This window comes from Engystomops pustulosus, unplaced genomic scaffold (assembly GCF_040894005.1).
Source record: "Engystomops pustulosus unplaced genomic scaffold, aEngPut4.maternal MAT_SCAFFOLD_150, whole genome shotgun sequence".
NCBI classification, from domain to species: Eukaryota; Metazoa; Chordata; class Amphibia; order Anura; family Leptodactylidae; genus Engystomops; species Engystomops pustulosus.
This window is the reverse complement of record NW_027285030.1, coordinates 184,998-212,028: the sequence shown is the minus strand read 5'-3', so window position 1 is coordinate 212,028 and position 27,031 is coordinate 184,998. Positions and strand designations below refer to the sequence as shown.

Sequence of the window (27,031 nt, the reverse complement as noted above, 5' to 3'; positions counted from 1 at the left end):
ACCGTTACTTTGTCTCCTAACTCATTTTCCTAACCAGACAACCTCAATGATAAGACGCACACTGTTTTCAATGCATTTCTTGGTAAAAGAGCTAAGATCGTGATTGTCTCTGTTGCTGAATGAGCTAGGACGCTATTCAACTCTAATCTAAGAGAGACTCACTAACTTCATGTAGGAACACCGTTACTTTGTCTCCTAACTCATTTTCCTAACAAGACAACCTCAATGATAAGACGCACACTGTTTTCAATGCATTTCTTGCTAAAAGAGCTAAGATCGTGATTGTCTCTGTTGCTGAATGAGCTAGGACGCTATTCAACTCTAATCTAGGAGAAACTCACTAACTTCATGTAGGAACACCGTTACTTTGTCTCCTAACTCATTTTCCTAACAAGACAACCTCAATGATAAGACGCACACTGTTTTCAATGCATTTCTTACTAAAAGAGCTAAGATCGTGATTCTCTCTGTTGCTGAATGAGCTAGGACGCTATTCAACTCTAATCTAAGAGAGACTCACTAACTTCATGTAGGAACACCGTTACTTTGTCTCCTAACTCATTTTCCTAACCAGACAACCTCAATGATAAGACGCACACTGTTTTCAACGCATTTCTTGGTAAAAGAGCTAAGATTGTGATTGTCTCTGTTGCTGAATGAGCTAGGACGCTATTCAACTCTAATCTAAGAGAGACTCACTAACTTCATGAAGGAACACCGTTACTTTGTCTCCTAACTCATTTTCCTAACCAGACAACCTCAATGATAAGACGCACACTGTTTTCAATGCATTTCTTGCTAAAAGAGCTAAGATCGTGATTGTCTCTGTTGCTGAATGAGCTAGGACGCTATTCAACTCTAATCTAGGAGAGACTCACTAACTTCATGTAGGAACACCGTTACTTTGTCTCCTAACTCATTTTCCTAACAAGACAACCTCAATGATAAGACGCACACTGTTTTCAATGCATTTCTTGCTAAAAGAGCTAAGATTGTGATTGTCTCTGTTGCTGAATGAGCTAGGACGCTATTCAACTGTAATCTAGGAGAGACTCACTAACTTCATGTAGGAACACCGTTACTTTGTCTCCTAACTCATTTTCCTAACAAGACAACCTCAATGATAAGACGCACACTGTTTTCAACGCATTTCTTGGTAAAAGAGCTAAGATCGTGATTGTCTCTGTTGCTGAATGAGCTAGGACGCTATTCAACTCTAATCTAAGAGAGACTCACTAACTTCATGTAGGAACACCGTTACTTTGTCTCCTAACTCATTTTCCTAACCAGACAACCTCAATGATAAGACGCACACTGTTTTCAATGCATTTCTTGGTAAAAGAGCTAAGATCGTGATTGTCTCTGTTGCTGAATGAGCTAGGACGCTATTCAACTCTAATCTGAGACTCACTAACTTCATGTAGGAACACCGTTACTTTGTCTCCTAACTCATTTTCCTAACAAGACAACCTCAATGATAAGACGCACACTGTTTTCAATGCATTTCTTGCTAAAAGAGCTAAGATCGTGATTGTCTCTGTTGCTGAATGAGCTAGGACGCTATTCAACTCTAATCTAGGAGAGACTCACTAACTTCATGTAGGAACACCGTTACTTTGTCTCCTAACTCATTTTCCTAACAAGACAACCTCAATGATAAGACGCACACTGTTTTCAATGCATTTCTTACTAAAAGAGCTAAGATCGTGATTGTCTCTGTTGCTGAATGAGCTAGGACGCTATTCAACTCTAATCTAAGAGAGACTCACTAACTTCATGTAGGAACACCGTTACTTTGTCTCCTAACTCATTTTCCTAACAAGACAACCTCAATGATAAGACGCACACTGTTTTCAATGCATTTCTTGCTAAAAGAGCTAAGATCGTGATTGTCTCTGTTGCTGAATGAGCTAGGACGCTATTCAACTCTAATCTAGGAGAGACTTACTAACTTCATGTAGGAACACCGTTACTTTGTCTCCTAACTCATTTTCCTAACAAGACAACCTCAATGATAAGACGCACACTGTTTTCAATGCATTTCTTGCTAAAAGAGCTAAGATTGTGATTGTCTCTGTTGCTGAATGAGCTAGGACGCTATTCAACTGTAATCTAGGAGAGACTCACTAACTTCATGTAGGAACACCGTTACTTTGTCTCCTAACTCATTTTCCTAACAAGACAACCTCAATGATAAGACGCACACTGTTTTCAACGCATTTCTTGGTAAAAGAGCTAAGATCGTGATTGTCTCTGTTGCTGAATGAGCTAGGACGCTATTCAACTCTAATCTAAGAGAGACTCACTAACTTCATGAAGGAACACCGTTACTTTGTCTCCTAACTCATTTTCCTAACCAGACAACCTCAATGATAAGACGCACACTGTTTTCAATGCATTTCTTGCTAAAAGAGCTAAGATCGTGATTGTCTCTGTTGCTGAATGAGCTAGGACGCTATTCAACTCTAATCTAGGAGAGACTTACTAACTTCATGTAGGAACACCGTTACTTTGTCTCCTAACTCATTTTCCTAACCAGACAACCTCAATGATAAGACGCACACTGTTTTCAATGCATTTCTTGGTAAAAGAGCTATGATCGTGATTGTCTCTGTTGCTGAATGAGCTAGGACGCTATTCAACTCTAATCTAAGAGAGACTCACTAACTTCATGTAGGAACACCGTTACTTTGTCTCCTAACTCATTTTCCTAACAAGACAACCTCAATGATAAGACGCACACTGTTTTCAATGCATTTCTTGCTAAAAGAGCTAAGATCGTGATTGTCTCTGTTGCTGAATGAGCTAGGACGCTATTCAACTCTAATCTAGGAGAAACTCACTAACTTCATGTAGGAACACCGTTACTTTGTCTCCTAACTCATTTTCCTAACAAGACAACCTCAATGATAAGACGCACACTGTTTTCAATGCATTTCTTACTAAAAGAGCTAAGATTTTGATTCTCTCTGTTGCTGAATGAGCTAGGACGCTATTCAACTCTAATCTAAGAGAGACTCACTAACTTCATGTAGGAACACCGTTACTTTGTCTCCTAACTCATTTTCCTAACAAGACAACCTCAATGATAAGACGCACACTGTTTTCAATGCATTTCTTGCTAAAAGAGCTAAGATCGTGATTGTCTCTGTTGCTGAATGAGCTAGGACGCTATTCAACTCTAATCTAGGAGAGACTCACTAACTTCATGTAGGAACACCGTTACTTTGTCTCCTAACTCATTTTCCTAACAAGACAACCTCAATGATAAGACGCACACTGTTTTCAACGCATTTCTTGGTAAAAGAGCTAAGATCGTGATTGTCTCTGTTGCTGAATGAGCTAGGACGCTATTCAACTCTAATCTAAGAGAGACTCACTAACTTCATGAAGGAACACCGTTACTTTGTCTCCTAACTCATTTTCCTAACCAGACAACCTCAATGATAAGACGCACACTGTTTTCAATGCATTTCTTGCTAAAAGAGCTAAGATCGTGATTGTCTCTGTTGCTGAATGAGCTAGGACGCTATTCAACTCTAATCTAGGAGAAACTCACTAACTTCATGTAGGAACACCGTTACTTTGTCTCCTAACTCATTTTCCTAACAAGACAACCTCAATGATAAGACGCACACTGTTTTCAATGCATTTCTTACTAAAAGAGCTAAGATCGTGATTCTCTCTGTTGCTGAATGAGCTAGGACGCTATTCAACTCTAATCTAAGAGAGACTCACTAACTTCATGTAGGAACACCGTTACTTTGTCTCCTAACTCATTTTCCTAACCAGACAACCTCAATGATAAGACGCACACTGTTTTCAACGCATTTCTTGGTAAAAGAGCTAAGATTGTGATTGTCTCTGTTGCTGAATGAGCTAGGACGCTATTCAACTCTAATCTAAGAGAGACTCACTAACTTCATGAAGGAACACCGTTACTTTGTCTCCTAACTCATTTTCCTAACCAGACAACCTCAATGATAAGACGCACACTGTTTTCAATGCATTTCTTACTAAAAGAGCTAAGATCGTGATTGTCTCTGTTGCTGAATGAGCTAGGACGCTATTCAACTCTAATCTAAGAGAGACTCACTAACTTCATGTAGGAACACCGTTACTTTGTCTCCTAACTCATTTTCCTAACAAGACAACCTCAATGATAAGACGCACACTGTTTTCAATGCATTTCTTGCTAAAAGAGCTAAGATCGTGATTGTCTCTGTTGCTGAATGAGCTAGGACGCTATTCAACTCTAATCTAGGAGAGACTCACTATTTTCATGTAGGAACACCGTTACTTTGTCTCCTAACTCATTTTGCTAACAAGACAACCTCAATGATAAGACGCACACTGTTTTCAATGTATTTCTTGCTAAAAGAGCTAAGATTGTGATTGTCTCTGTTGCTGAATGAGCTAGGACGCTATTCAACTCTAATCTAGGAGAGACTCACTAACTTCATGTAGGAACACCGTTACTTTGTCTCCTAACTCATTTTCCTAACAAGACAACCTCAATGATAAGACGCACACTGTTTTCAATGCATTTCTTGCTAAAAGAGCTAAGATCGTGATTGTCTCTGTTGCTGAATGAGCTAGGACGCTATTCAACTCTAATCTAAGAGAGACTCACTAACTTCATGTAGGAACACCGTTACTTTGTCTCCTAACTCATTTTCCTAACCAGACAACCTCAATGATAAGACGCACACTGTTTTCAACGCATTTCTTGGTAAAAGAGCTAAGATCGTGATTGTCTCTGTTGCTGAATGAGCTAGGACGCTATTCAACTCTAATCTAAGAGAGACTCACTAACTTCATGAAGGAACACCGTTACTTTGTCTCCTAACTCATTTTCCTAACCAGACAACCTCAATGATAAGACGCACACTGTTTTCAATGCATTTCTTACTAAAAGAGCTAAGATCGTGATTGTCTCTGTTGCTGAATGAGCTAGGACGCTATTCAACTCTAATCTAAGAGAGACTCACTAACTTCATGTAGGAACACCGTTACTTTGTCTCCTAACTCATTTTCCTAACAAGACAACCTCAATGATAAGACGCACACTGTTTTTAATGAATTTCTTGTTAAAGAGCTAAGATCGTGATTGTCTCTGTTGCTGAATGAGCTAGGACGCTATTCAACTCTAATCTAGGAGAGACTTACTAAATTCATGTAGGAACACCGTTACTTAGTCTCCTAACTCATTTTTCTAACAAGACAACCTCAATGATAAGACGCACACTGTTTTCAATGCATTTCTTACTAAAAGAGCTAAGATCGTGATTGTCTCTGTTGCTGAATGAGCTAGGACGCTATTCAACTCTAATCTAAGAGAGATTCACTAACTTCATGTAGGAACACCGTTACTTTGTCTCCTAACTCATTTTCCTAACAAGACAACCTCAATGATAAGACGCACACTGTTTTCAATGCATTTCTTGCTAAAAGAGCTAAGATCGTGATTGTCTCTGTTGCTGAACTAGCTAGGACGCTATTCAACTCTAATCTAAGAGAGACTCACAAACTTCATGTAGGAACACCGTTACTTTGTCTCCTAACTCATTTTCCTAACAAGACAACCTCAATGATAAGACGCACACTGTTTTCAATGCATTTCTTGTTAAAGAGCTAAGATCGTGATTGTCTCTGTTGCTGAATGAGCTAGGACGCTATTCAATTCTAATCTAAGAGAGACTGACTAACTTCATGTAGGAACACCGTTACTTTGTCTCCTAACTCATTTTCCTAACAAGACAACCTCAATGATAAGACGCACACTGTTTTCAACGCATTTCTTGCTAAAAGTGCTAAGATCGTGATTGTCTCTGTTGCTAAATGAGCTAGGACGCTATTCAACTCTAATCTAAGAGAGACTCACTAACTTCATGTAGGAACACCGTTACTTTGTCTCCTAACTCATTTTCCTAACAAGACAACCTCAATGATAAGACGCACACTGTTTTCAATGCATTTCTTGCTAAAGAGCTAAGATCGTGATTGTCTCTGTTGCTGAATGAGCTAGGACGCTATTCAACTCTAATCTAAGAGAGATTCACTAACTTCATGTAGGAACACCGTTACTTTGTCTCCTAACTCATTTTCCTAACAAGACAACCTCAATGATAAGACGCACACTGTTTTCAATGCATTTCTTGCTAAAAGAGCTAAGATCGTGATTGTCTCTGTTGCTGAACTAGCTAGGACGCTATTCAACTCTAATCTAAGAGAGACTCACTAACTTCATGTAGGAACACCGTTACTTTGTCTCCTAACTCATTTTCCTAACAAGACAACCTCAATGATAAGACGCACACTGTTTTCAATGCATTTCTTGCTAAAGAGCTAAGATCGTGATTGTCTCTGTTGCTGAATGAGCTAGGACGCTATTCAATTCTAATCTAAGAGAGACTGACTAACTTCATGTAGGAACACCGTTACTTTGTCTCCTAACTCATTTTCCTAACAAGACAACCTCAATGATAAGACGCACACTGTTTTCAATGCATTTCTTGGTATTTTCGTAATCATGGTGACCCATAGAATAAAAATAATATATTATTTTTACACTATGGTAAACGGCAAAAAAAAAAACACAAAAAAATGTTCCTAAAAATTGATGATTTTCATTTGCTCCACCAACAAAGAGTTAATAAAATCTCACCAATTAGCTATAGATGCCCCAAAATTGTGTACCATAAAAGTGCATCTCATGTGGCAAAAAAATAAGCCCCTATAGGTCCACAATAAAATGTGACATAGCAAATCTGATCTGCATGGCGCCTCCTTCCCTTCTATGCCCAGCCATGCGCCCATACAGCAGGATACCACCACATATGGGGTATCTCGTACTCGGGAGAAATTGGGTACCAAACTTTGGGGAGCCTTTTTTCATTTAATCAATTACAAATTTTTAATTTTCCACCCAAAATGAATGTATTGTCAAAAAATGTGTAGACCACACCTCCATTTTGTTTTAACCCCTAAAAAACACCTAAAGGGTTAGCAAACTTCTTAAAAGTTCTTTTTCAAAAGTTGAGGTTTCCATAATGGGGTCATTAACAATTCTAGCTATTATTTAGGCCTCTTACAGTCAATTAAATGTTCAGCAGGTCCATCTAAATATTAGTTTTGGTGATTTTCCCAAAAATTTGAAAAATGGCACCCAAATTCTGAGCCACATAACATTCTAGTAAAATATGTGGAATCTTAAAAAAACATAAAGCAGGCATTTAGGAAATGCAAGTTATGAATTTATTTGGGTGCTATGACTATCTGCATCAAAAGTAGAGAATTTAGAACTTTGAAAATAAAGAATTTTTCCACATTTTTGCCAAATTCAGTTTTTTTTCATAAGTAAACATAAAAGATATCATCCAAAATTGTTTAACTAATTTGAAGTACAATCTCAAAATCCCCTGGATATCTTATATTGTTCCAAAGCTATAAGCACTTATTGTGACACAGGGCAGATTTGAAAAATGGGACCACGTCCTTAACCCCTTCCCGCCGCGGCCCTTTTTCGGTTTTGCGTTTTCATTTTTCACTCCCCACATTCAAAAATCTGTAACTTTTTTATTTTTCCATGTACAGAGCTGTGTGATGGCTTATTTTCTGCGTAACAAATTACACTTCAAAATGGTGGTATTTAATATTCCATGCCGTGTACTGGGATGCGGGAAAAAAATTCCAAATGCAGTGATATTGGTAAAAAAATGCATTTGTGCCGTATTCTTGTGGGCTTGGATTTTAGGGATTTCAGTGTGCACCCCAAATGACATGTCTACTTTATTCTTTGGGTCGGTACGATTACGGGGCTACCAAATTTGTATAGGTTTTATAATGTTTTCATACATTTAAAAAAATTAAAACCTCCTGTACAAAATTTTTTGGGGGGATTTTGCCATCTTCTGGGGCTAATAACTTTTTCATATTTTGGTGTATGGAGCTGTTGGTGGTGTAGTTTTTTGCAGATTTTGATGACGTTTACAATGTTATCATTTTTAGGACTGTACGACCTTTTGATCAATTTTTATAGAATTTTTATTTTTTTTTTAAATGACAAAAAAGTGCCATTTTTGACTTTGTGCGCGATTTTCCGTTACGGGGTTAAACGCAGTGAAAAAACGTTATCATATTTTGATAGATTGGGCATTTTCGGACGCGGCAATACCTAATGTGTTTATGATTTTTACTGTTTATTTATATTTATATAAATTCTAGGGAAAGGGGGGTGATTTGAATTTTTAGGTTTTTTATGTGCTGACAGCACATTGTAATGAATGGGTTAACCCGAAGTAGCTTCGGGTCTTCGTGAGACCAGAAGCTACCATGGCGACGGATCGCCGCTCCCCAATGACGTCACGGGGAGCGACGATAAACGGAAAGATGGCGGCGCCCGCGCCTTTGCCCGCACTTTTGTCGGCGGCTATCAGCGGTAAAACATATGCAATCGGTGCCGGCACCGATCGTGGATGTTACCGGTAAGCCTTTGCTGCAATATGCAGCAAAGACTTACCAGCTATGGAGAGGGCTCGGCCCGCAAGCCCTCTCCATGTACCGGGACCCGACATGTGACGTACTATTACGTCACATGTCGGTAAGGGGTTAAGGCCGAAAGAGGCTGAGTCCCATAGGGGTTAAGTCTGATTTTTAATTCTATTGTGCAGTTTTTATTATGAACTCTATATCAGAGAAATTGGGCAGAACAGGGTTATATTAAAAGAAGTTATACAAAGAAGGATTCCACAGGAGCTTTAAGTAGAACTAGTCTACCATCAGTGAATGTTAATTTACTTTCAGACCTAAATAATACTTTGATCCCTTTTTATTAAAAAGTCTCTGGGTGGCAAAATAGCAAAAAAAAAAGTAATGATTCCAGACATTTTTTTTTTTTAGTGTTCACTAAATGGGATGATAATTTTTTTTTTGATGGAGATAGTGTGACTTTTTAACTTTTTAAAAAAAAAAAATTATGACTCATCATTTATGTATCTATATTTTTGTTTTATAGGATCTTTTGGCAGAGATGAACAAGTGGTGGCCTGATGTTCTACACCCGAATTGTTCCGATTTTTGGTAAATAAATGACGAGGAGATGCATTCCCTTCCCTGTGTCCCTACCTTGGCTGCCAGCGCGGGCTTGGTCGTACCTGTGGAGCGATCTGGTGGCTCCCTGCGGCAGGCTCTGGCGAAGACCAGGGATCCACTTAGACTCTGCTCCTGGGTTGCGGCTAGTACAATCATTCCCCCGGTGGTCCAGGGAGTCTACTGACTTTAGCCTCAAGAGACTCTCCCACACCTCCGTGCGTGACAGTAAGATCCGGCCATGGACTCCGCCAAGGTCATGAATTCTGCTAACGCCATGGACTGTGCCGAGGACCCACTCAAGCTACTGGCTGACCTTCCAAGCACTGTCGCCCAGCTGTCCCAAAAAGAACTCCTGGACAAACTCGCTGCCACCCTTTGACAGATGATTGCCTCCCAGCAGCAGGCTCCCGCGACTCCTCCTGTGGCTCCAGTCGACAGTAGAGTCTGGACCTGAATTTTTTAAGCCTAACAAATTTGATGGCAACCCCAATTTTTGCAGGAGCTTTGTTTCTCAGTGCTCGCTGCACATTAAACTGATGTCCTCCCAGTTCACCACTGAACGAACTAAGCTGGCATATGTTTTCTCTTTGCTCTCTGGAGAGGCCCTGTCCTGGGCTACTCCTGTGTGGGATAGTTGTGATCCGGACATGTCTACCTATACCACGTTTCTGGAAAAAATCCGGTCCTGGTTTGAACAACCTCAAGTCTGGCCTCCATGCCTGCCTGGTTTGTCTTATCCGGCCTTCCCAGAGGCCGTTCAAGAGTCTCATCCGGCCTTCCCAGAGACCATTCCAGAGTCTCATCCGGCCTTCTCAGAGGCCGTTCCAGAGTCTCATCCGGCCTTCCCAGAGGCCGTTCCAGAGTCTCCTCCGGCCTTTCCAGAGGACGCTCCGGTGTGCCAAGAGCCGCCTCAGCCTCCACAGGTTTCCAGTGCTGCCCCGGCGGTTCCGCAGCTTCCCAGTGCTGCCCCAGCGGTTCCGCAGCTTCCCAGTGCTGCCCCGGCGGTTCCGCAGCTTTCCAGTGCTGACCCGGTGGTTCCGCAGCTTCCCGGTGCTGCCCCGGCGGTTCTGCAGCTTCCCAGTGCCGCCCCGGCGGTTCCGCAGCTTTCCAGTGCCGCCCCGGCGGTTCCGCAGCTTCCCAGTGCCGCCCCGGCGGTTCCGCAGCTTCCCAGTGCCGCCCCGGCGGTTCCGCAGCTTCCCAGTGCCGCCCCGGCGGTTCCGCAGCTTCCCAGTGCCGCCCCGGCGGTTCCGCAGCTTCCCAGTGCTGCCCCGGCGGTTTCGCTGCTTCCCAGTGCTGCCCCGGCGGTTCCGCTGCTTCCCAGTGCTGCCCCGGTGGTTTTGCTGCTTCCCAGTGCTGCCCTGGTGGGTTCCGCAGCTTCCCAGTGTTGTCCCGGGGGCGCCCCAGCCTCTGCAGCTTCCCAGTGCTGCTCCAGCGCCTTCCCAAGAGTCGCCCCAGTATGTGGTTTCCCAAGGGCCACTCCAGCCTCCGGCCAAAAGGCGTTCTAGACGTCCTCAAGATATCCTCGGCTTGTTCCATACCAGGTCCAAGCACCACATGGTTATTCCTGTCTTTTCTGTTCTTGCTCTCCTCCTTAAGTGTCCCGTCACCAGGAATAATTGGAGGAAGCAGAGGATGAGGCTGAAGAAGAAGAGAAGAGGGGTCCTAAAGGGGGAGGGGTACTGTCACGGATGCCCCTGTTATCCATGTCTCGGATCACGGGCATATCCGTGTCTTACGATGTGGCGCCTGTGACACAGGTTAGCATATAAGATTTGTTCCCTCTTATAATCACCCTGAGGTGTTCTAAAAAATGCAGACCAGTCTTTTTTCATGCACCCATTTATTTAAGAAAAAACTATTATTGTGACAACAGATGAGGTTTTTAGCAATAACGAATGCTTAGAAGGATTGCAGTGGACATTTTAAGAGTTGCTATTGTTTCACATATATTTTTTTTAAGTCTTTATAAATTCAAGGATTTGTTTTTAAAGAGGACCCATTACCAGATTTTGGCCCACCTGACTAACAATGACTGCTGATAAAGTTACTTACAAGTCCTCCCCATATCACCTAAAATTAGCTGCTAGTAGGGCACTGCACCTTAATTACAGATGTTTTTCTGTTATGAAAATGAGCTTTTCTGACTCATCCCTGGCAGCCTGAGAGAGGAGAAGAGTCAGAGATACCAGTGAACCATGCCCCATTATTGTGACTGACAGCTCTAGAAATACCTGCTTTGCCTCCTTGTACTTAGGGACTGTCTGCTAATATTGAAACTACAGACATATAAAGCTCTATGTACAAATGGAAAATATTCAAATTTTTACATGGTGCCTTGTGTTACATTCATGACATGTCACCAGTGACATCATCACAGGTCCTTTAGCCTTCTAAGAATAGCAAGTTGTACACCATGTATGTGATTACATGAAATCACAGCAGCCTCCATGGAGGCTGATGTGACTTCATGTGGTAACATAGATACATGATGTGGTCTCTATAGGAACCTGTCACTGGCTGTCTTTGTGCAAATATGGTGACAGGTTCCCTTTAATTATCTAAAATATTTTTAACAATGAGGTTACATTTTAAATTTCCTTTTCTTTTCATGTTCCGGGTTGATTAGTTAGTAAAACTGATTTTATTTTATAGGAAACATGAATGGATAAAACATGGTACCTGTGCAGCATCTTTATCAAGCCTGAACTCTCAACACAAATATTTTAGCAAGGGCCTTGAACTGTATTCAAGACTGGATCTTAACAGGTAGCCTTTATATGTTGTATGCTTAATTTTACTCTGCATAATAAACTGTAAAGTAACATCTGGCTGCAAAAATTAATGGCTATGGTTGGTTCCACAGAAAAATTCCATAATTTCCATTCTATTATCTTCATATATCGTCCATTATGAAATATTAAATACGATATATGTTTGGTCATCCACTTGGCAAATGAGATTTAATGTGGATAAACGTAAGGTTATGCACCTGGGGGCCAATAATCCAAAGGCAAAATATGTCCTTGGGGGAGTAAATCTGGGAGAGTCCCTTGTTGAGAAGGACCTGGGGGTACTAGTAGATCATAAATTGAATAACAGCATGCAATGTCAATCAGCTGCCTCTAAAGCTAGTAGGATCTTGTCATGTCTCAAAAGTGGTATGGACTCTCGTGATAGGGATGTAATATTACCACTATACAAGGCACTAAAAACTAGATTTATTTAGTCTGGAAAAGAGACGACTACGAGGGGACATGATTAATTTATATAAATATATGAATGGTCCATACAAAAAATATGGTGGTAAGTTGTTTCAGATTAAATAAAATCAAAAGACGAGAGGGCACTGTCTCCGTCTGGAGAAAACAAGGTTTAATCACCGGAGGCGACAGGGCTTTTTTACTATGAGAACTGTCAATCTGTGGAATAGCCTGCCTCAGGCACTGGTCACAGCAGGGACAGCGGAGAGCTTCAAGAAGGGTCTAGATGCCTTTTTACACCTATATAACATTGATTGTTATGTTATATAGAATTGTTTCCCCTAAATCCCTTCCTCATCCAATCCCTACCCTTCCTTGGTTGAACTTGATGGACAAGTGTCTTTTTTCAACCGTATAAACTATGAAACTATACACTGCCATTACACTGAACTGTGTTTGGAGGGGTGCTTAACGCACACATTTTTAACACTGTAAATGTAAAAAGGCATAAAATAATCCATGTTGCAAGGGGGCAAGCGAAATGTTAAAATGGCAAGATACATGTGAGCTCTACCATGGCATAAAATTATCCTTCAGGGGCTCTGCTGGTTTAACTGAGACACTGACCTGGTTTTACTAGGGTTCCTGGCCCTGCCATTCGGATCACTTGATGCCGCATATACCCACCCACTGGAGACCAAAATCATGACTGCACCAAGGTATGGCACATAGACCTTGGTACAGTTTCATGTGTGCCTCTGATAAATGATTCACAGTGAGTTCTGCCTTTTCATCCTCTAAACACCAATGGGATAACCCAATTGCAAAGAAAATAGTCCCTTAAACAACACTAATTGTACCAATCTGAGTACCGTAAATAGGATCATAAATAAATAAAATCAAAGTACCATAAAAAAAAAGTACCATAAAAAATACATAAAAATACATAAATATTTATTAATAAATACCAAGTCAATCAATGAACACTAAAAAATACATAGCTAAAACCCACAGGAAGAAATGTGTGGTGGTAGTCAATTCATTAAATATACACAGTTACAATGTAAGTACAAAACTCCAAGGTACATAATATGATACAAATAGTTTTACCCACCAGGTCTTTGCATGTTACCAGAAAAAGATGTTTTTATGTTGTTGCTACCTCTAGGGGGCGTGCTGTGGTTCCAGTGTGGTATATATATCTAACATGGCATATTGCCAGGAGAGCCATTAGTCTCTCTTGCTTACATAATATCAACGGAGGAACAGGTGTACAAGTGGGTGTGAGCGCATCGCCTCAGCCTCTTGCTCGCAACCGGAAGCGTGCCCGACGTTCCAGAAGACACATTACACACACCTCCTCTGCTCCTATCACAATCTTACAGTTGGCCATGCAGCTGTACTAAACTAAAGGATGCATAGGAGGCTAATCTGTGGCCAGATCGTAGCAAAGCACTCCTGTGGATCAGAATTCATATTACATGCTTACTTGTGACTATTTAGGCCCGCAAACCTGCATGAGCCATAACAGCCCCTCACACCTGTTCACACTGACTTCTTTCTGTTGAAGTAGATGAGGTCTGCCGCACAGGAGATCTAGTAATGTGCTGTAGGTGAATTATGTCACAAAGGAATCACGGAGCTCAACAGGCAGGTGTAGAACTGAGAAAAATTCCCAATTGTGGGTGGGTCAAACCCATTTATACATGTTTAAGCAGAGTGTAACATCATAACTATTAGCATGATTTGTTATCATACATTTGAAAGTTATTTTATGATTAGCTATTAATATAACAGCTCTGATTGGCTAATTTTCAATCCAACTTCTGATTGGTTACTACAATACGCTTCATAGGTTACTGATCAGATCCTAATGCATTCTTCATAGGGGCGGACTGCGAATTTAAAATGGCCCTGGAAAAAACAGTAAAAGTGTTCTGTGGGCGGGGGTCAAAACAAGTAGGCGTGGCCATGTGATGTGGGTGGAGTCACTAAACTCCACACTAACTAGATGTTTTAAATCACCCCCCCAGTATAAATCCACACCCCCCTGTATATAGCCAGCCCCCACTGCATATAGCCAGAGAGCACCCCCAGTATATAGCCAGACCCCTGTATATAGCCAAACAACCCCCCAGTATGCAGCCAGCCTCCCAGTATACAGCCAGCCAGTCCTGGCAGCATATAACCAGCCAGTCCCCCCCAGTATAAAGCCAGCCAGTCCCCCCAGTATACAGCCAGCCGGCCGCCCCTATATATAGCCAGCCAGCCCCCCCAGTATACAGCCAGGCCCCCCTGCATATAGCCAGCCATTCCCCCAGTATATAGCCAGCCACTCCCCCCGGTATACAGTTAGCCAGTCGCCCCAGTATACAGCCAGCCCCCCAGTATACAGCCAGCCAGTCCTGCCAGCATATAGCCAGCCAGTCCCCCCCAGTATAAAGCCAGCCGGTCCCCTGAGTATACAGCCAGCCAGTCCTGCCAGCATATAGCCATCCAGTCCCCCCAGTATGTAGCCAGCCAGTCCCCCCAGTATGTAGCCAGCCAGTCCCCCCAGTATATAGCCAGCCAGTCCCCCAGTATATATCCAGCCAGTCCCCCCAGTATACAGCCAGCCAGTCCCCCCAGTATACAGCCAGCCAGTCCACTCAGTATACAGCCAGCCCCCCCTGCACATAGCCAGACAGGCTCCCAGTATACAGCCAGCCCCCCCCCAGTATACAGTCAGCCATTCCCCCCAGTGTACAGCCAGCCATTCCCCCCAGTGTACAGCCAGCCAGTCCCCCAGTGTATAGCCAGCCAGTCCCCCCAGTGTATAGCCAGCCAGTCCCCCCAGTGTATAGCCAGCCAGTCCCCCCATTATATAGCCAGCCAGTCTCCCCAGTATACAGCCAGCTAGCCCCCACAATATATAGCCAACCCCCCCCCCCATTATACAACGGTCTCCTATCAACCACTATACACACAGACATTGGATCAATTTATTTATCTGATCACGCCCTGACATTTTGTACTATCGCCCTGTCACCAGTGAAGCTGAGTCCATTTAACTGGAGACTCAATGAATCCCTTCTACAAGACTCCCTCTGAATTGAGGAACTGAAAAAATATACTTTGGACTTTAGAGCTGACCACCTCTCTGACCCCACCCCTGAAATTACAAAATGGAAAATGCTGAAGACTAACCTAAGTGGAATCCTAATTAAGCATGGCTCTAGGTTAAAGAGGGAAACTGGGTTTAAGATTGAGGCCCTTTTCTCTTCCTTGCACTCCTTAGAAGCACAACATAAGCAATCCCTACAGGAATCCACCTTGAGACAACTTACACTCACCGGCCACTTTATTAGTTACACCATGCTAGTAACGGGTTGGACCCCCTTTTGCCTTCAGAACTGCCTCAACAAGGTGCTGGAAGCATTCCTCAGAGATTTTGGTCCATATTGACATGATGGCATCACACAGTTGCCACATATTTGTCGGCTGCACATGATGCGAATCTCCCGTTCCACCACATCCCAAAGATGCTCTATTGGATTGAGATCTGGTGACTGTGGAGGCCATTTGAGTACAGTGAACTCATTGTCATGTTCAAGAAACCAGTCTGAGATGATTCCAGCTTTATGACATGGCGCATTATCCTGCTGAAAGTAGCCATCAGATGTTGGGTACATTGTGGTTATAAAGGGATGGACATGGTCAGCAAAAATACTCAGGTAGGCTGTGGCGTTGCAACGATGCTCAATTGGTACCAAGGGGCCCAAAGAGTGCCAAGAAAATATTCCCCACACCATGACACCACCACCACCAGCCTGAACCGTTGATACAAGGCAGGATGGATCCATGCTTTCATGTTGTTGACGCCAAATTCTGACCCTACCATCCGAATGTCGCAGCAGAAATCAAGACTCATCAGACCAGGCAACTTTTTTCCAATCTTCTGCTGTCCAATTTCGATGAGCTTGTGCAAATTGTAGCCTCAGTTTCCTGTTCTTAGCTGAAAGGAGTGGCACCCGGTGTGGTCTTCTGCTGCTGTAGCCCATCTGCCTCAAAGTTCGACGTACTGTGCGTTCAGAGATGCTCTTCTGCCTACCTTGGTTGTAACGGGTGGCGATTTGAGTCACTGTTGCCTTGAAAATCCCAGTAGATCAGCAGTTTCTGAAATACTCAGACCAGCCCTCTGGCACCAACAACCATGCCACATTCAAAGGCACTCAAATCACCTTTCTTCCCCATACTGATGCTCGGTTTGAACTGCAGGAGATTGTCTTGACCATGTCTACATGCCTAAATGCACTGAGTTGCCGCCATGTGATTGGCTGATTAGAAATTAAGTGTTAACGAGCAGTTAGACAGGTGTACATAATAAAGTGGCCGGTGAGTGTATAATAATCTGTCATAAAACACAAATGCTCTCCTTGCAAAACACTGATCGCATGTGTTTCAATAGAAATGCATATGCAATTTGATTGAGCCCCACCCCAGACATTTGCTTTGCATTTCTAAACACAATGGGGCAGATTTATCAAGTGTCTGAAAGTCAGAATATTTCCAGTTGCCCATGGCAACCAATCACAGCTCAGCTTTCATTTTACCAGTGCTCATGAATAGCTGTGATTGGTTGCCATGGACAACTGGAAATATTCTGACTTTCAGACACTTGATAAATCTGCCCCATAGTTTCAAGAAAATTGCAAGAAAACAAAAAATATATTATTTGAATGTTAAGGGTATTGTCACATCCCCATGTTTTCTTTAACATATCATATCGGTATCGAGTAGTAATTCTGGTATCTGTGCTACACTAGTCAGCTGCTTGCCAACTGCCAACTGCTTTCCATATACTGGGGACAGGGGCCAGCTGGCTATATACTAGGGGGCATGTGCTGCTTGCAATATACTGGGGGCAGGGTCTAGGTGGCTATGTACTCGGGGCAGGGGCTGGCTTGCTATATACTGGGACCAGCCAGCTATATACTAAGGCAGTGATGGCGAACCTTTTAGCGGCTTTGTGCCCAAACTGCAACCAAAACCACCCCTTCCTTATTGCAAAGTGCCAACCAAAAATTAAAGCAACTTTTTTTGCTCCCTGTTCCTCAACAACATTTGATCATATTGGCCTCCTGAGGACAAGAATGAAAAGTTGCATCATTTCAGCTTCATTCCAGTGTCCCTTTGTACATTGAGAATCATGGGGCCAGCAGAAGATCCTCCAAATATAATTCGGCCCTGGCTACTCATTCTATCTCTTCCTACATTCCCAAGTAGCCAAGTAATTATAACTTTAACATATGACTAAAAGCAGCATCTTTTAATTTGATTGAAACTGCAGGAAGATTCTTTGAGTCCTGCCTGGTGTGCTGGGGTGATGGCCTGGGTGCAGGGCCAGATTAAGGGTCCCATCGGTATGGAGCACTTCATCTAGGATGGGGCCCCCCCCAGCTTGGCAGCCGATGCGGGGGCCCCTCCCACAACAATATATGAGAAAAAAAGATACCACAGTGTTTCAAATAACAGCTCAAGCTTTAAAAAAAATTAGAAACATTGGTATCTTTAATTTAGATTGGTTTAGTAAAGGTGAGAATTTATGAAACAATTTAAATTTTGGTCCATGAGAAATCAAAATATACTCCCGCGATACTATTACCATATAATGATATTATATATGCTATACTATACCATACTATAACCAATTAAAACTATCAATATTACAAACAATAGCGCTACAATATGCAAATGATCCCTCCAAGCTGCAACCCACAGCATCACATGAAGAAAATACCAACATACTGTTAATGAGCAGAAGACTCTACACACAGACCTGTATTACCAATACATTACCACATATAAACTCCACTTTCTGATGATCTTTACTGCCATATTATTATATAAACACCACCGTGCACATCATGATTATTACCACTACATAATGACTGAATAATACTGCAATACTATATGATAACCTACACACAGACCAGTATGTACCAGCATATAGTGACCATATAGTAGTAGATACCAGTCCTGCACAGAGGCTGCAGTGTAATCCAATCATTTACAGGTGACGTCCCTGATATTGTCTCTTCCCTTTGGTCTGATCTTCCAGGAGACTTCTTCCATCCATTACTCATCTGTGCAGGTTCATAAAACAGATATGGTTGGCACCAACCTAATACCACTACATAATGACTGAATAATACTGCAATACTATATGATAACCTACACACAGACCAGTATGTACCAGCATATAGTGACCATATAGTAGTAGATACCAGTCCTGCATAGAGGCTGCAGTGTAATCCAATCATTTACAGGTGACGTCCCTGATATTGTCTCTTCCCTTTGGTCTGATCTTCCAGGAGACTTCTTCCATCCATTACTCATCTGTGCAGGTTCATAAAACAGATATGGTTGGCACCAACCTAATACACATATCATATTTACCCCTCCCACCACAACTGACCACACTGTATCCCCCACATATATCATATATAACCCTCACACCAAAACTGACCACACTGTACCCCCACATATATCATATATACCCCTCACACCACAACTGACCACATTGTGCCCTCCACATATATCATATATACCCCTCATACCACAACTGATCACACTGTAACCCTCACATATATCATATATGCCCCTCACACCACAACTGACCACACTGTACTCCTCACATATATCATATATACCCCTCCCACCACAACTGACCACACTATGCCCCCACATATATCATATATACCCCTCACACCACAACTGACCACCCTTGTGCCCTCCACATATATCATATATACCCCTCACACCACAACTTACCTCACTGTACCCCACCATATATCATATATACCCCTCACACCACAACTGACCACACTGTACCCCACATATATCATATATACCCCTCACACCACAACTGACCACACTATACCCAACACTTATATCATATATACCCCTCACACCACAACTGACCACACTGTGCCCCTAACATCATATATACCCCACACACCACAACTTACCACACTGTACCCCACCATATATCATATATACCTATCACACCACAACTTACCACACTGTACCCCACCATATATCATATATACCTATCACACCACAACTGACCACACTGTGCCCCCACATATATCATATATAACCCTCACAACAAAACTGACCACATTGTGCCCCCACATATATCATATATACCCCTCACACCACAACTGACCACACTGTGCCCCCCACATATATCATATATACCCCTCACACCACAACTGACCACACTGTGCCCCCACATATATCATACTGAATAACACCACCACACCGCTACCATTACCACTGCATCATGACTGAATAATACCTCCACACCGCTACAATTACCACTGCATCATGACTGAATAATACCACCACACCACTACCTTTGCCACGGCATCATGACTGAATAATACCACCACACCACTACCATTGCCACGGCATCATGACTGAATAATACCACCACACCATTACCATCACCACTGCATCATGAATACACGACTAGACCACTATCATTAACTCTTTGGGTCTAGTGCTGCACTCTTAACTTTAACCCTCTACCACCCTATAACCACCACTACCATTACCACTGCATCATGACTGAAAAATACTACTACACCGCTACCATTGCCACTGTGTCATGACTGAATAATACCACCACACCGCTACCATTACCACTGCATCATGACTGAATAATACTACTACACCGCTACCATTACCACTGTGTCATGACTGAATAATACCACCACACCACTACCATCACCACTGCATCATGAATACATGACTAGACCACTATCATTAACTCTTTGGGTGTAGTTCTGCACTCTTAACTTTAACCCTCTCGGAGCTAAAACAACGGTCCAGGACTGATCCGGAAGTCCCAATGTTAAAATATAAAGAGATAGAAATAAAAATATATAGATTTCTTATCTGACCGGAGCTCCAGACGTTCACAGAGGTTTTCACTCCAAACGTTCACAATAATTGTTCTTGTTTGTCCTCCGTTCTGCTCACAGCACAAATCCACAGATTCTCCAGATAAGAGCAGCCCATATTCAGACCCAAGTGGATATAGTTTTCGTTCCTCCTATTGTTACCACCGTTCACCACAGCGGACCACTAGAAGAAACACGCACTCCAATCGTGGAGAATGTCTTCATAAAATGCCGACACAGCTTCTTCCGGGGCGTAGCTGGTGTCTAACTCCCGTCCTCTCTTATAAGAGGTAATTAGCATACAGCATACAACATTATAGCAACATTATAACAATACAATATACAAAACAGATTTCCTTAAGATGTCAACGTGACCTGCTCAAATTAGCTGCAGGCATATTTTCTGAGTTTGCACTGTTCCCAGTGCAACACCTATACACTACACCTATACTTCCAGAGCTGCATTGCCGCCCCCAGGTATACTGCTCAACATATAAGCACAGAAATCAACATAGAGAACGGCAACGCCGCATCACTGTTCCTAGTCTGTTTAACAGTCCACGCTTCTCTACTGTCTACAGCAGAGATTACCCATAGGTCGAAAAAGAAGATTCGACTATTCTGTTTAGCACATCCATATTTTTCTATGATTCAACAATTATCTATTTTCTATATGTAGGTAGACATGTAGGTAGTTACTGCACACATTCAACCATCCAAATATTAGGTATGCATTCAATATTGTCTAGTAGTGTAGTATCAAGTTCACCGCTAAAGTGCAGTATTTGTGGGTATATAAATTTCTTTTGGAATATTTCTAAATATTAGCAGTGGGGATTCCCATAATTTTATAATAATGCAAGGTTTTATGAATGTAGTCTGCAACCAAAAAAACAAGGGTAAAAATGTGACTTCGACTAAAGCTCTGTGATCCGTGTATTTTAATCCTCTTTTAGAAAACATTTCAATTCAAAATCTATAATTAATCCTCTAGGTGCCAATGTGTGTAATTTGTGTATCCAATATCCCTCCCTTTTGTGTTGATATGTTCTCCTCGCCAGTGTGTCCTAACTTTCTCTATGGCTGTGAAATAAGTGCCCTGTGGGTTTGAATTGTGACATTTCTTAAAATGTGCCAGAACACTATGATTCGTGATACCTTTCCTGATATTGCGGCAATGCTCTGCCACCCTGGATTTGATCTTACGACTAGTTCTGCCTACATACCCCATGCCGCAAAGGCAAATCAAGAGATACATTAAATTGGTGGTATTGCAACTCATATTTTCTTTTAGTATTATATCTTGTCCATTGTATTTTATATTCTTATTATCTGGTTTAGAAATCTGTCTAGTTTCTTTGCATGCCTTTCAGCATTTACAGTGTGTGAATTTGCCTTCCATTTTGGTCGCTTTTCAATATATGCCAATGCTTTTTAATTATGGTTCTGACTTTTAGTGCATTTTTAGAGTAGGTTGTGACAAAAAGGGGGTTTATCTTGTCCCCATTCTCACTCTCTTTTTCTTTATCTTTTACTCTCTCACTGAAGAGTTCTTCCCTAATTCTTTCTTTTATCACCTGGGTATGTTTTTCTATATCTTCCTCATTCATACAATTTTTCTCGACCCTTCTGATTTGTCCCCTGGGGATGTTGTTTACCCAAGGCCTATGGTGACAACTGTCGAATTGTATGTAGCTAAACCAAGAGTGGGACAGGCACTACCAATGTAAAAAATAGAGGTATGGTCCACGTATCCTAGAAATTCATATAACCAGAAAAAGGAGACGAGAGAGGATACGTATAGTGGACTGGAATAGTATCAAAAAAGCTTTATTAATACACATAAATAAACAATGTAACAACACGACCACATATGAATAAAAACACTAAAAAAGTGCACCATGCAAGGTGTACTTAACCACCCAGGACCTGTTTGTCCTGGGCTCCCTAGCCCACAACCGACTAAATCAAAGAAGCGAGTATGCAATATAGGACAAGCAAGGATGCTGGATATGACTGGATAGCATCAGACTGCAGCAAAAAATATATGCGCATATAAAAAGTGACCAGTGCAAAGGTAAACCAAGCAGTCCTGTGTGTGGCTGCCTGAGTACCTAAAGTATACAATACCCAATGTGGATCCACATGATAAGATGTGAGAGGCAGATAGGCATGGTCGGAGTGGGGGAAGAGAGAGAGGAGCGAACCCCACGCATATCGTCACCTACTCTGGTGACTTCCTCAGGGGTGTGTGGCTCAATACGACAGTGGTCCCGTTTATATGTGGTTCCCCCGCCCACGGGAACAACCCCCCCCCCCCCCAAGAAAAAATCTCACCTGCTGGCCCGAATGGATTGAATACCAGCTGGAAACAGCGTGTGATAAGGTGGACCGCGCATGTGCGAAAGTAATCCGAGTCATGTGACAGGTAAGTGCGCATGCGCTGAAGAATAACACAACCTGCATCGCGGATTTTTGAGTATATGTGCAGTACAATAAAGTAAATCAAAAAAGATGACAATATATATATAGAAGAACCTGAATAGATCGAAGTACTGAAATACAAGAGTTACGCTCGAGTTATCTAGAAAAAGTCAAGAGCGATACGAGATCGCTAAGTGAAGCAGTATAACACAAGACGGAGAAAATATAAATGATGATCAACAAAGTAGATACATTCTAAAAAGAGAATAATGGCCAATACATCTGCAACCCTCTGGACGGCGGAGTACAAGCACAGTGAAGTTCTGCAATAAACAGGTGAACAATTATGTGTATAATAAAAGAGCAACTGAATACCATGAATAATGCTAAAAGATATATATATTTAATTTAAGGTACAAGTTAAGGCCGTACCTAGCCCACACACACCAACAGAGCGACGAAATATGACCCTATTAACAAAAAATACCCAAACAATGAGAGCGACAAAGTGATATAAAGTGTAGAAGAGCATAGATTGTTTCTAGACAGGGTTCCCAATGTTGTGCGGCCAGATGGTAAACATAAGAATTTAGTGGGCTGCCACATTGCTTGACCAGTAACGAAAATTCAAAATCACCTAATTATCATAGTGCGGATATCATCAGCCTGGTAATGCATGAATGGCAACAACATATATGTTTTGCTGTACCGCATAAAGAAGAAAATATATACATAGATGGAATGACACAGCAGGTAATATACAAGGATGAAGTTATAACTAGAGGCCAAAAAGCAGGTAAGATGCAGGTGGGACTCGTCCCACGGGCATGGGAACCACAAAAATCCAAAACATAATACAGTAAGGTAACGACTAATGCAGACTAGCACGTAAGTGTAGCCAATCGCTGTCCAGATCGGAGCCCCAGAGGGTCGCCACAAAATCACCACTGTGTGGCAAAAGGGCTCAGGGTAATAATAGGCAGAGCGTCTGGCCATGGTTAAAAGGGTATGTCCATTCCCTTCCCGGGAGCCCTAGCGGCTCATATTTCTCTAATACCCAAGCCAGAGAAAGATAGCACTAACTGCCAAAATTATAGGCCAATATCTTTGATTAATAATGATGTGAAAATCCTTACAAAAATCCTGGCCATGAGAATTAACACTTTTCTGGAGGGATATATCCATACTGATCAGGTGGGTTTTGTACCCCACAGACAGGCAGCAGACCAAACCCGGAGAGTGATAGATTTGATCTCCCTGGTTCACGCTAAGTGGGATAACACCCCACCAAAACAGGCTATGTGTTTAGCAATTGATATCCATAAAGCATTTGATTCCCTCCAATGGGATTATCTTTTTTATATACTCAAACGTTGGGGTTTCGGGCAAAAGTTTATAACAATACTGTCTAGCTTGTACTCCGCTCCAACTGCAGAAGTTAATATTAAGGGGTTCATGTCAGATCGCATAAGGATCAAATGTGGAACTAGACAGGGATGTCCCCTTTCTCCCATTCTTTTTATACTAGCCATTGAACCCTTAGCCCATTTGGTTAGGATAAACTGCAATATTAAGGGAATTGGAGTGGGAGGTAGGGAACATAAGTGTGCCTTGTTCGCGGACGATATTTTATTTATGATAACATCCCCTCTAACTACGCTACCAAATCTGTATCAGGTTCTGGATAGGTTCGGTTCCCTTTCAGGCCTTATGATTAACCATGACAAATCTGTAGCCCTAAATTTAACTATCCCCACTCGCATGGCTAAATTAATACAACTAAATTTTCAGATGCGCTGGAGGGAAGATAAAATCTCCTATTTAGGGGTCAATCTGACGTCAAATTTCACCAAGTTATTCGAAGCGAATTTCAAACCACTATACAACAAATTTTTAGATGAGCTGAGAGTTTGGTCCTCCTTGCAGATATCATGGCTTGGTCGCATCGCGGCATTAAAGATGACTTTGTTACCTCGCCTGCTTTACTTTTTTCGTACTATACCTATTGATATTCCAGGATTATATTTGAAGAATCTCCAATCTATGTTTAATAAATTTATATGGGGCAAAAACGTAGTAGGATAGTGCAAACCACTATGTACACCCCAAGAATAGATGGGGGACTGGGGGTTCCAAATGTTACAAAATATTACTATGTAGCTAGACTAGCTCCATTGGTTTCTCTACACAGAGGGTCTAGACTCCCTCTGTGGGGTCTTATTGAACAAACGGCATGCTCCCCGACTCCTATAGATCTACTACCTTGGATGGCGCCTAAAGACAGGCCGGCTATAATGTGCCCACTCCTCTCTTCTAACTTAGCAATTTGGGATAGGTTGAAGCGAAGATTTAAGATGGTTTCTTCTCATACACCAGCTGCAAGGCTTTTCTCCAATCCAAGATTTACTCCGGGCTTAACACCATCAGCCTTTCAATGGTGGTTGGACAAAGGCCTATATAGAATCGCTGACTTTATTGATAGGCTGGGAATACGGTCTGTGTCGTACTTTCGCTCTATACATAATCTTCCAGATACAGAATTGTTCAGATTTTCCCAAATTACACATTTTTTGCAATCGCTTACGAAAGTAACTCCTGATATAAGTCTTAGAACAATGTTTGAAACACTCTGTTTACACAGTAACACGGGGAGAGGTATTTTATCCCAAATATATACTATGATGGTTTCTTCTGTCAATAAACTTCTTTATATGCTAGAGTGGGAAAAGGATTTTGCTATCAACCTAACAATGAGAGAGTGGCAAGACATGGCAGAGCGCACCTTTAAGATTTCGATAAATGCTAATTTAGTGGAGGCAAACTTTAAAGTCTTTTCACGATGGTACATGGTGCCCTCTCGCCTGTCAAAAATTTTTCCCACAGTATCATCTCAATGTTTTAGAGGGTGCGGGATGGAGGGCACTCATGCTCACATATGGTGGCATTGTCCTAAGGTCAAGCGATTCTGGAGACGCATATATAATATGTTATATTCCATAACGCAAATAAATCTTAAGCTTTCTCCTGTGTACGCACTTCTGAATGGAACAATACCAGACCTCTCGATTGCACAACATAGATTTACTTCTAATCTTTTCTTAGCAGCTAAGATTGCAATAGCAACTTTGTGGAAAAAAGCTGTTGTTCCATTACACTTGGTAAAATCTAAGCTAAATTGGATTATGATTAACGATAAGTTATTCAGTATGTTACATGATAAAGAAGCGATTTTTAAAAAAATTTGGCAAGACTGGATCACATATTCCTCTACTGAATGAGTAGTGTTTCTGGTATTTTAGGTCCTTTTTCGGACTCTCACCCCAGGCCAGGGGTACCCAATCTCCCTCCCCTCTCTTCCTTCCATTCTCCCCTCATTTTTTTTTTTTTTTTTTTTTGGTTTTACTGTATTGTCAGAAGGATTTGGATGTATTAGAGAGCCTCAGCTTCAGAGATCTTTGCTGGGCTATTTAAGCTAATTATAAGAATATACATATTGTGTACTTTATGAAAAATGTATCTATGTTGCTACATAACTGACAAACAAAATTTCATGTTTTAAAATGTTTTATTGCTTTAAAAAACTCAATAAAAATTATTGAAAACAAAAGGGTATGTCCATGGTTAGTGAGGTCTGAAGACGCAACTGGAGGAAAAGGCTTGTAGCAAGGTAAGTTCAGTGAGAGAAGACGGTCTCTGAAGATCATGGTCCCAAGTACACGGATGTTTGGAATCGATTGGTCTAGCAGGCGAACATCTAGCAGGTCCTTAGAGGAAAGAAGTTGTTTCATCGAATTTTCCAACGTAGATTAATGTGCTGGATACTGAAAAAGTAGTAAAAAGTGCATAATGAGTACAATATATGTAGAGAGCAAATGTGTGAAGGGAATAGAAATATATATGTATGAGTGATGTAGAAGTACACCAATACAATGGAAGAAATGCAGAAAGCCAGAGACACCCAAGAAATGGGTAAGTAACCGAAAAAGTGTGTGAAGGAGGGAGTGGGTCGAAAATCGATCCAAAGCCCATAAGGAGGGGAAATGTAAAAATTGAAAGAAAGGACCCCACAAAAGTTGTGTGTTGTGCTAAATAAGAGGTAAGTAGATACCTACCATGACATACATACGTGATAGGACGGGACTTGTGCATCCATGAGTGTCTATGCTGATGACTCATATGGAATGTAGAAACGAAGGAATATAGTACCCACATGCTGGCAGCTGCCATACATGTACACAATAATATGAAGTCCTGCAAAAATATATAAACAATGTACAGAATAGAAACGTACAGAGTTATAATATTATGATCCAGAGGACAAACAGATGACCTGCACCAAACTTCACAAGACCAATGGGGAAGGAA

The 27,031-nt window shown here is 41.8% G+C and overlaps 1 protein-coding gene across 1 annotated transcript in view; it reads left to right on the top strand.

The window, feature by feature from the left end:
* Positions 1 to 9,016: 9,016 nt before the first annotated feature.
* Positions 9,017 to 27,031, top strand: part of LOC140108566 (ribonuclease T2-like) — a gene marked incomplete at its 5' end in the record, with an annotated part of 84,537 nt that continues 66,522 nt past the window's right edge. The window contains 2 exons of the mRNA XM_072131829.1: positions 9,017 to 9,081; positions 11,746 to 11,859. Coding sequence (XP_071987930.1) covers positions 9,017 to 9,081; positions 11,746 to 11,859 — 179 coding nt within the window. The remainder of the gene's footprint in view (positions 9,082 to 11,745; positions 11,860 to 27,031) is intronic.